Below are 12137 nucleotides of genomic sequence, written 5' to 3'. Positions count from 1 at the left end.
CCATAATCTTGCACAGGAGAACTCATCCAGATGGGCTATCTGTTAAAGAAGTAACAGTTTCAGAATAACTTAAGGTGTTCATACGAAGCATTCGGAGTGAAAGAAAGATATTTTAGACCAGTAATGATAGCCTGTTTAGAGGGAGATCAACAAGAAGGATGACTGGGGGTGCGGGGCAGGGCAAGAAAAAACTTCTGTGTCCTAACATTTTGTTTGTGTTTTATTTTATTATTTCTAGGTCCCACCCAATCTGAACATGAATTATCAGGACAGAAATTTTGCATTTTAAGAGAATGCAATCATACTTTCCTAACTAGAATAATTAATTAATTTGATGTTAATTTTAAATATGGTGCTAAAAAGCACAGTAACAGGTTTTTAACAGGATGCTCTGTTACAGAATTAACAAACTTAAAATCAAAAGGAACATAAATAATTCATTCTGCTCTGATTGTCAGAGACAAAGTAAACCAAAGAAAGCTAAAAAAATGCACAATTACTTATTTAAAAATGATGCCCGTAGCTAACAGATGTATGGTTGAAATATGATCCATAAGTGGTACAGAAGAAAACATGGGGAAATATTTTAACTGTTCTTTTAAAAACACTTAAAGAACAACTCTGAAGTCCAACTGTGTGAAGTAACTCAAATTAAAATTCTAAATGAATGTTATACCTGTTTAAAACTCAGTTATTTCTTTATTTATTTGTCCTGTTTAGATTGCTTATTTTTTTCTAAGTTAATTTAAAAAACAAAACAAAACAACTTGCCATCTTCATGTCGGAGGTACTGGTTTCCACCTCTGTCTCTAGCTAATGACCATGCCTCGCCTTCATCACTTTCACAGAACTCTACCATGCTGTTCTTATCCATTTGCACCCACGTACCTTCTGAATTAGTCACCTGATGCACATAGATAAAAAAAACACAATTTAATGACTTTTCAGATAATTCAGTAGCATGATTATTATCTTATCATAGTATCTGAAAAACACACTCATTCCAATCTATTACAAAGCAAATGTTAAAAAAAAAGTTTCTTAAATTAAGGCCACAGGCTGAGGCAGACTGAAGGACCAGGGCACATTTACAGTTAGGTGTATTTCCAAAAAATCTTAGACCTGCTTATGTTCAGGAGAAGCAAAACACGAACACCACAACTTTAGAACATCCAAACAAGCTTGAAGGAGATATTCACCAAAATATGCCTTTCTATTGGTGGCTGCAACAGGAGAATTGTAATACCAAGTTATATATGAAAAGTTTGTACGAGTACTAATTTTGTTCCTGACATTATATTTAGGAAATAGCATGACACACTTCATCCTTAAGCCCTTCTTAACCATAAAACACCACAGCTGGACAACTGGGAACAGTAACAACAGTTCAGCAACTGAACAAATGAATACAATCAATACAGAGAAACAGAATAATTTGTTAATTGGTTAGGTCCTAGAAAAACTTTTTTTCAATGAAACAAAATTATTTCAAAGAACATGACAAAAAAGCAGAACAAGAAACATCATTTTGTGAGGAATACTGTAACAGAAATATATAAGCAAGCATATGTAACTGCAGTGCAATTTTAACATAATTCCAATCAACGCACACATTTAAAAGGCAAAAGACATAATTGCATTAGTATTTATAGTATAAACCAAGTTCAAAGGTTAGTATTTATCATGAAGGTTGGAAAAGCAAACCTGTTCTTTTGTTGCGATTATTACTGTTATATACTGGTATCTATGAAGACATGAACTGAAGCTACAAGGATCCATACCTCGCCCACTGCCTTGACTTTGTTTCCCAGAACTAACATTCCAATTGGGATACCTCTAAGGTTAGGGCAGCTTCTGATGTTGTGACCTGACGGGCCAGTCTTCACTACCTTGTACACTCCAGGTCCGCCTCGAAGGAATGGCACGTCTTGTTCTTGCATCACTGCTTCCTGTGGGCAGTGTGAATTTAGGTCTTTGAAAAAATCATCAGTATTAGACCTAGATTCCTGAGAAGTTAAAAAAACAAAACAAAACAAAAAAGGCAAAACAAACAGAATAAAACCTATTAATAAGACCTTTGAACTCTTTAGATAAATACTTATTTCAAGACTACAATAGCTAAATTTAAGAGCTAAAAGAGATACTAGTTACAGTGCTAATTTTAGCGTGCAATGATAAGCAACTAACTACTAGTAAGCTGCACATTAACTGAAAAGTCATCATATTATTCTTGAAACAAAACTGTTATAAAAGTAACCATTTATATAAAAGGAATATTTCTTATCTCCCGTTTCTTTATTCTAACTGTTTTCACTAAACCTTGTTTCATACTGACATTTATCAGGATACATGCTCATTCTTCCTGCTGTACTTATGAAATGTGAAAAAGTCTGGGGTTATGCAAAAAGAATTCGAACGTTATCTCTTTCCAAATGATATGCTTCTTTTTTGATTTCATATTTAGAATACATTGTTTAATTTAGAGTAAAGGTAAGATTATGATAAAGAGTAACAGCAACACCATAGATTCTTAAATGCACATGTAAATACTAGTGCATATTTATTATTTTCACTATGACAATAAAAACAGTCTAAATTTTTTTCACCTGGTACCAATTACAGATTAAATATACACCCAAATTTGAAATGAGAAAACAGTTTTTGAGTTTCCTACTAAGAAAAATTGGTAGTTACTAAAAAAAGAGGAAATGTATTAGCATAGATTTTTCAGCCAGCCATAGCTTAATTAAAAGGCTATTGCACAGAAAAATACGAGGGATGGGAGTAACGTAATGCACATTTATATCAGAAGAAAGCAAGTGAGAAGCAGGAGTGAACTCTATTATGCTTATAATAGAAGTCACAGGTGCTTTTAAAAGAACACCTGAAATTTAAGAACTAAGTAATGCCCTACAGGACGAAGCCAGTGGTTCCCCTAATCCAGTATATTGACCTCGGCGATGGCAACAGGAGATGCTGTTTAGAAGTAGCATTCATGTCTTTATTAGTGATCTGTCCCTTAGATACCAACAGCTTTTAAATTATTTTTATTATGGATGTTAGAGGGTATGCCCTGTTTTCTATAGTGTTTATTTATGAATCTGATTTCTATAAATTTGTTTAATTTCTTCTGAATGTGCTGATACATTCTGCCTCCACAATTTCATGTAACAGAACCTTCCACAACTTCACGTCCTGCTGTGTAAAAGAATACTTTATCAGTTTAAAACCAAACTTCTGCTTATGTTATTTCCTTTTTAATTAATGCAATTTCCTCTGATCTCTTTAATTATCCCATTTTCAGCTTTTTCATATTGAAGTCTGTGCACAATGTCCAGAGTAAACAGCAGTCTTTCCAAGAGGCATTTATACAGAAATGAATGTGTTCTGTAAATATTTAACTTTCAAAGCAAGTTAACGCAAGCTGAGATAAACTTGACTCAAGGAAAAATAATTCTGTATGTTTTAAGGTCAGTTTAAACATTGTCTATGTCTTAATATAACAATGAAGTTTGCTATTTTGGGGAAAAAGATATGGTGAAAAACAAGTTTTTAAATCTCTAAACCGGTACGCACAACACTGAGTGTCATCTTCATTACAAAGTTCAAATGAAAAAACACTCAGTCTCAGTATGTATAGGGCTGCAAAGAGATTTAGACAAGCACTTTTGTAGCTAATTTAAACTGCTTAACTGCACATAACATAACTTGTTCCTATAACTGTATAATTTTTTTAAAAGATTAAGAACGGGCCAAATATTTATTATTTGTTGCTTTATTCATACAAATACCATCTTATTAAATGCTGCAACTTAATGCGTACCCTCCACTAACAGAAAAAAAAAAAAATTACTAGTACATTCTACATCAGAAAGAGAATGACAGCCTTTATAATGTTACTAGGTCATCTCTCTGAATTTCTAATTTGGTTTGTTAAAAAAAAAAGAAAAAAGGGAATGAATTAATGAAAATTCAGTAATCTGCCCTGGCATTTTTTTTCTCATCCTAAAGGAAGACACACAGATACAGCATTCTATGCAAATCTGCTATTTCCTGTATAAATAATTCAAAGTAAAATAGACTTCAAAGAATATTTAACGTAAAACTGAGTCATAAGGTACAATCTGAAAACACGAGATACAGTGTGACTGTTCCTGTCACTTACACTCACCTTAGGGGGTAAAGCTTTGGAAGTCCATGAAAAAAAGTCCAAATCCCTTACTCCTTGGCTAGCATTAAAGACATTCTGAGCAACAAAGTTTAAAAAAAAAAGACATATATCAACAAAGAAACAGGAACAAAGAAACACTGGAGGAAGAAGCTTGAGGCACTATAATGCAAACTTTCTCCACAAGTAAATTTACTGGTAGAATGTTTTGCAAAAGGGGAAAGTTTTGTTTTCCTAATTAAGTCACCTGTGTCCATTGCTCACCATGGCAAATCATCCATTAAACAAAACCAGATTCGTACGTCAAAAGCTCGAAATGGATGTAGTGTGTCATGCCATTTACTGAAATTAAGAGCCAGACATTTCTTACAAAGCTTGAGAGATCGTGCACAGAAAAACCCCACACTTCTGTTACAAAGAAACAGTAGTTGGTCCCACCACAAACCACGGTTTTATAGCAAGACGGTCTGCTGTTCTGAAAGATAATTTCAACTATTGCAAATGCAACTGCACATGGACTTTTAGTCACCAAGTCAGAACTGACAATATGCAGAAGGGCTAAGCTCACTATTGTGGGAAGCAATTCACTTGCACAGAATGATTTCACCAGTTTGCACATCAAAATCGCACTCTTTACCAGAGCCAAAAATTTCACAGAGTGCTGTAAGGAGAACGATCGCTAAGATTTCATTAGTTTTATAAAATAAACAATGCATTTACTAGTTTGTTATGAATTATCACAGACCAAGCAGAGCTGCCAGAGAGACTTCACTAATTCTATAACCAATTGCCTGTACTATAGAGATGAGCACTGCTCTTCTGTGTATTTTCTCCTCTCACAGAACAGCTAGGACAGCATTTTTTAATCACCGGAAAACATGAAAAAGAAGCTGTATTTTCTCCGTAAACTGGTTTCTACTAATTTCAAAGACATTTCACTGTTCCTGTCAAATGAAAGAATTAATAGTACATATACAGTAGAATTAATAATCGGTATTTATAACAGAATCCCTTTCGCAAAGTAACCATTTTATCCACATGATGAGAGGTATCAAAATCATTTCCTATCCCCATCCTGACAGGGGAACCAAGTGAAATCCCTGGACAGCAGTCACATTAAAATTTAACAGCAGTTAAAGAAAAGGCAATGAACCCCTTTAAGCAGAAACAGTACAAAACCACCCTTGGCCTGCGCCTCCACTGTGTTCCTTGAAAAAACATTAACACGTTAAGAGTAAGTAAAACCGTGCTTGTATCCCATGACAGAAGCAAATCATCTAGCTACATACTGTTCGCAAAACTTCTGCTTACATCAAGTTTCAGTCATACAAACAACCTGCAATTTTGACAAAACCAGGGAAATGACCCAACACCAGCACTTCTTTAGAATTTAGTACCTCTACCCAAAATTGAAAGAGGTACCAATGCACACAGTGAGATGTGTTTTGGGGCATTGGGGAAGGTGTTAGATAGGAAGATTGGCAGAGTGATGTCTTAACAATTTGGCATAAAACTATGACAACTATTAAAAGCCTACATTTGCCTAATAAGAGCGTACTCCATAGGCATCCAATGGAGTTTAATGGACTAACGATATTACTTTGCAGCGTATCTCATATTTTGTGATGGACTTCTACTGTACAGAGAAACAGCTATACCTAAAATATTTAAGTATATTTTCAAAAATCTGCTTTAGTATGCTCTAAAGCTGTATGTATAAAACATAAAAAAGAAACCAACAGCAGTGAAGTGGGACCATGCTGGCTTAGCAATACCACGCAGATCAAACTAAGTTCCCTTCTTTGCTCTGGGAACTTGAGATGTCCCTGGCTATTAGCACACCGTATGCCAGATGACATGAATAGATCAGTCATGCATTTGAGAATTAAGTTTTGATTCTGAAGAAACTACTACATACAAGCTTTATATTGAGACCTTATACTACCATCTGTAGGTTTGGTTCATTTTTTCCTTTCAAGACTTCCCTTCCAAAAAACTAAAAATAATTTCAAGAATTCATACTTTCTTCCAATAAAGGTTAAGTTTCAGAAATCAAAAAATTAAATCTAAATTAATTCATTTTGTGACCAGAAATTAGCAGACCATTAAGAAGCATTTAAAATCTCAATTAATTATTTTTCAAAGCTAAGGCTTACCTAAAACAACCATCTTGACACTTTACCCACCATAATTTCTCTCCAATTGCTTTCCATTATGCCTAAAGCAATGGTAGAAATCTATTGTGAATGTCCTTCAATGCCTCCACAGAACATTCAGCTTTGTGAGGTTCTGTGATCAAACACTGCAATCTACATACTAATTTTGGTTCTTTCTTCCACTGCAACAGTGGCTGAAAAAAATCTGCAGTTTCTCAATCATGTTTGCCTATGGTGGTTGGGGAATGTAATAGTAAAACTGGGCAGTAGGGTACAGTATTCCCTATAAAATTTGATATTTAAAAAGAAGTAACAAAAACATATTCAGAATATTATTTTAAAAAAGTCAAGTTCCAGAGCTTAGCCAAGGTAAAATTCTATTTCTCCCCAGTGTGTACTGTTTTCTGCTGTATATACCTTTCTACTATGTGTAATCATGCATACGTAACTGTCCCTTATATGTAACACCCTCTATCAGAACTTAACAAGTATTTTTTCAAAAACTTACAATTGTCTAGGTTGGAAGGGACCTAAAGATCATTGAGTCCAACCATCAACCTAACACTGCCAAAACCACCACAAAACCATGTCCCTAAGCACCATGTCTACCTGTCTTTTAAACACCCCCAGGCATGGTCACTCAACCACTTCTGTAGGTGGTCAGTTCCAATGTTTGATAATCCTTTTGGTGAAGAAATTTTTCCTAAGATCCAATCTAAACCTCCCCTGGTGCAACTTTAGGGTGTTTCCTGTCATCCTATCATTTGTTACTTCGCAGAAGAGACTGACCCCCACCTTGCTACAACCTCCTTTCAGGCAGCTGTAGAGAGCAGTAAGGTCTCCCCTAAGCCTCTCCTCATGTCACAAGACAGAAGGAAAATTAACTACTAGGGAAGGAAACAGCTTATCCAAAACAGCAATCTATCACGACTCATACTCCTATACAAAAACCAGCATCTATTAAATTCATAGTCTCATAATCGTATTACCTACAATGGATTGGATGCTCAATGTTAGATCAATGGCTACACGGCAGCCCCTCATGAAAGGATTTGACTGTACAGCTTTTCTTAAGAGGGTTAAATGACCACAGCTCAAATAAACAGTATGGCAGCTACAATAGATCTCTGCTTTCCTGTGATCATTTTTCTTTAAATATAATGGCTTTGATCAAAACATAGAGAAATAGCATATTTAAGAGATCTAAGATACTCAATATTTGCTTTATCATAAAATATATGGTTAAACTGTAAATACAATATATATGCCAGGAGGACGAAAGGCTGAAAAATTCTACTTTTTTTCTCTTGTGTGTGTTCACTGTTCTATTACTACAGTGATGAAACAGAATTCTTCAAGCTTTCTTTAAAAAAGATACCTTAATTATATTTTACAAAATTTACCGAGAGATTTTATTTACTTCAGGAATGATTAGAAAAAGCCTGTATGCTTAAATGTGACAAAGTAACATAATCGGAGTTGCCAAGTCTGCACACTTGTAAGCTGAATAAAAATTGAATATAATAAAAGTAATGTGGCATTCCTTTGAACAGTGTGGCATTGGCTGAATGACTAATTCAGCCACTTGATTTTCCATTTGTATTTTCAGTCACATGAGAGACATTTTCCAGTCTGTCTCCTTCTTCTGAAACCACTACTGGTAGAAGAGCTTTGGATTCCAAAAATCTTGTATATTAACAGATTTTTTTTTTTTTTTTTTTTTTTTTACTACATTCTGCTCATCATGTCATTCGGTTACCCGAATGAACAGAAAAGCATGAGCAGATATGGAATATTTCACAATTTCATCTACAGAACCTTTAGCATTTATTGCTTAATTGAACATCTTTTGCCGCACAAATCATTCACCCCTAGAAGACTGCATGATGAACTTTGAAAACTTAATAAAAGTATAGTTCTTGTCATAGAATCATAGAACAGTTTAGCTTAGAAGGGACCTTTTAAAGGTCATCTAGTTCAACCTTCCCTGCAATGAGCAGGGACATAATTTTCTTGGACAGTTTAGATACAGACAGACATATTTTTGAATATTCTCAAATCAGTTATCACTTCAAAAGAGATTTTAGTCTAAAACTTTCTACTAAGAAAGCAGCATCACTTTATGTGATCAAGATTTAGCAGGAGAGTTTTAAGCTAAGTTACAAAAATCAGGAGTTTGCAAAAGAGTTTACTGAATTTCATCAAGTCGTGTGGTGCATAATGCCGTAAGAGCAAGCATCAAAGACTAAGGCATTCAAAAGTAAGCCACTGAACCTTGACTTTTGTTTTGTGGCCTTTAAGAAAGAAAGAAAATGTTAGAGAACATTTTTTTCCCTTTTTCCCCTCTTCTTATTATAAACCAAACCAACAAATCTTAATACTTAAATATGGACATAATGACATTGAACAGCTTCAGGGCTAAGTCCTTTCAAAAATTTGAAAATATGAAAGAGATGCAAAGCGACCTTCCATCTGAAAGTAGCTCAAAACACATCTTATTATGCATAGCTACACTGTTATAATAGTTGCTTTTGTAAGACTTTTTCTATGTTGGCCACTGGCTGCTTACTGATTAGAAGCTAAGGAAACACATTACTTTCACTTTTGCACCATTAAGGATGCAATATAACTGGTTAAAAGAAAATTAGTAGTATCTACCAACTCCTAATAGTTCAAATGGTATCAAAACTAATTCACAGACATTGTGTAAGAAAAAAAGATCTGTAACATTTTATTGGAACTTTACAGAAGCATTTAGAGTGGAAGGTATGACAATTAAATGCTAATTTTCAAATTTAATTGTACCCGACCTATTCAAATGAACTTTGAATTATCAAGACTATGTTATCAAGACTGAATACTCAGTTTATTTATTTATGACAGCCATTTCCTTTCAAGCTTTTCTCAGAGAGCACAGGCTATGTTCTTCTCTAGAAGTGCATACTAGAGGCATTTGAAATGTGCCAATCAGTAGGTACATGACTACTAAGCTCAATCTTTTCCCCTCAGCAAGTTAAAAAAAAATAAAGAATAGAAAAAATGAAATAAAATCTAACAAAATATAATACCCATCCAGGCTTATGATACTGCTGCATACATATATTAATGTTTTGTGACAGTACACTATAGCTATTTCCTAATGAGTATCAATTTCTAAGGCCAAAAATACGAGTAAGATTTTAAGCAAAGCTTGTATTTTTTCATTTTTTTCTTATTTTCTACAACAAACTGGATAATTATGCCATCATAGTGTTCAAGTGACTGATGACTGAGTACAGCAATAATTTACTTGCCAAATGCAATATTAAAGTACTTCCCCAAAATAAGAAAAAATCTCCACACAGTTATATCAACAAATAATTTATAGTCAAGAAGGCGAACAGGAAGAAGATCTAGTTGCATCACATAAGAGTGTTTGCCAGAACACAGGCTGCAGCCACAAGTTCATGAATTGCCAGATTTGGCTATTAGAAAACAGCCCAGTTTCACTGGAACTGGGAATATCTCAGTTATTCTATGACTGGAAAACATGAAGAGGGTGACATTACTGGCTGCCAGTGTTTAATGTGACCAGCTATTCGTTAACTGTCTTCAACTGCAGCAGCAGCAGCTCGCTCATGTAAGAGGGCAAATCAAATCTGAACAGCTGTGTTAGCAAGTAGATCTGATTCTCACATTCTGCTCTGAAGAAACTAAGTTACTTCCCACTCTGGGGAATGCACAAAACCAGATGAGCCAGAAAGGCCTGCACTTTCACAGATTTTTTTTTGAGAAACACTGGTTTAGCCAATGTACTTTTTTCTTTGTGTTTATTTTTTTTTAAAGCTGTATCTTGTTTACAGAAAAAGTGCAACCTTTGAACTGTAGTGATGGTGATCGCCATTAAAGTTATCCAGATAAATTATGCTTACTCTTATAAATTGTTTTTTTTACTCAGTTTTGATGCTCTGGGACTCTTTCATTCGCTAATAAATTGATAACTCAAGGATTCAGGTGTAAAACTCACAAAAAAATATACACAAGACCCAAGAGAGCCTAAAGGACTCTTCAAATACTTTTAAAAAAGCCTCAATTGCATTGACTCACTGCAGGCTGCAAGCCTCTTCTGAAATCACCACATCGGCGAGCTACTTTATGGATGATGACATATTGCATCAGAAACAGCTGGTGCAGACCACAATCTAATATGATTACACTTTTGCACGCTGTTATAGAGGTCCTTGCACTTTTGTTTCTGTTCCACAAGAAGAGGCTTCAACATAGAAAGCCTCAAAAACCTTTCTACACTCCACCCTCATTACACAATAGCCCTCAAAAATGCAAACACATACAATGTAGTATTTGGTAATTAAAATATTGTTTACCTCAGGACTCATTTGCAGCCTTAATTAAAGAAAGTCTTGTAATGAGGATAGAGTGTACTTTTGGATATTTTTCAAAGGCACCTTTTACTTACGTCAACAGGTACCAGAAGGCTCTTGCCAAGATGCTGGTTAAAAGAGAGACACCAGGCTTCAGTGTAACCATTCATGTTAGGAACATACTTCTTTATTGTCTCATCATTCAGCCTCAGCCAAACACCATCATCATTGTGGATCTATGGGAAACAAGCAACAAAAACGAGCCATGCCCTCCTGTAACTGTTCCGTAGCTAGTAAGGACTAACAGACTTCAGACAAACAGACAATAGTAGCAAGGAAGTAATGATCTTCACTACGCTGACAAAATGTAGGGACAGGTAAAGAGAAATACTGACAAAATCAGAATTTCAAAGCAATGGAAGGCATATCTTTTTAGAAGGCAAGGTGCAAAGATAAATTTAAATCGGATCATGCAATAGTAAGAGTTGCTTTGAGAGAAAAGAGGAAAGAAAGCCAAGCCTTCACAAGCTCCCCACTTTCCTTTTTTCCACTGCTGATACAGCTTAGTAAATTGCAAAAATACTCCTTGTATATAAAGTTATATTGTAAGAAAAATACATGCATAGTAGCCTAATAACTAGTGATCTTTCAGAAGTGTAAGTGAAAGATGTAATGAAAATGACACCTACATCTGAATTTTTGTGTAGAGTTGAGATAGTAAGTCAGGAACAGCTAAATCCTTAGAGAAATTATAAGATGAACACTAGGAATTTTGTGTCCTCATATAAGAGTCTCAAAAGTTTGTTATACAGGTTTTCAAGTCAGTAAATTAAACGGAAATGACAGCTTGAAAAATTAAATTAGTAAATATTTAGATTTTTGCAATTTATACTCATGTTCTTAAGTTGTACATCTAAACATGAAAAAAAAAAACATTTGCATGAATTAACTTTACATCTTAGCCCAATTTTCAACAGAAATGTCTTATTACCTCGTCAATGAAAGTGATGGATCCATTGACTTTCACTATGCCTATTTGCTCACTCTGAAGGGAAGGGTGGCTACGGATACGAAGCCCTGCACTGTCCTTGGCCACAAATTTGCGAACCTAAGAGAAGCAAAGGAAGACAGTAAGGAAGAAAAAATTGGAACAGAGCTCTCAGAGTAAAAAGAAATAGGTTTAACAGATTCTGAAATGCTAGTGACGAGACGGCAGTTTTAGAGTTACAGTTTGTTGCTAGTTTCCCATGGCTGCTGTGTATTACTGCACTTCTTTACCCTAACCGATAAAATCATAATGTTCCAAAAAAATCTTAGAAGTGCACTGATTCAGTCTCAGAAAGATCTCTGTTATACCACACAATATTCAGTACAAGCCTCCGATCTTTAAACTGCCCCCACCCCCCTTTTATCCACTCTTGCAAATTTCAAGGGTTTTGCCTTTTCAAATTG

At 34.9% G+C, this 12137-nt stretch overlaps 1 protein-coding gene across 1 annotated transcript in view; it reads right to left on the bottom strand.

Annotated features, from left to right (window-relative positions):
* MYCBP2 (MYC binding protein 2) overlaps positions 1–12137 on the bottom strand; it is a 197842-nt gene that overhangs the window by 58499 nt on the left and 127206 nt on the right. The window contains exons 51-55 of the mRNA XM_074168975.1: positions 11677–11793; positions 10781–10921; positions 4172–4246; positions 1782–2006; positions 772–904 (exon numbers count right to left, since the gene is read on the bottom strand). Coding sequence (XP_074025076.1) covers positions 772–904; positions 1782–2006; positions 4172–4246; positions 10781–10921; positions 11677–11793 — 691 coding nt within the window. The remainder of the gene's footprint in view (positions 1–771; positions 905–1781; positions 2007–4171; positions 4247–10780; positions 10922–11676; positions 11794–12137) is intronic.

Source organism: Numenius arquata, chromosome 1 (assembly GCF_964106895.1).
Source record: "Numenius arquata chromosome 1, bNumArq3.hap1.1, whole genome shotgun sequence".
Classification (NCBI taxonomy): Eukaryota; Metazoa; Chordata; class Aves; order Charadriiformes; family Scolopacidae; genus Numenius; species Numenius arquata.
The sequence above is the reverse complement of the archived record's forward strand: the minus strand, read 5'-3'. Positions and strand labels throughout refer to the sequence as shown.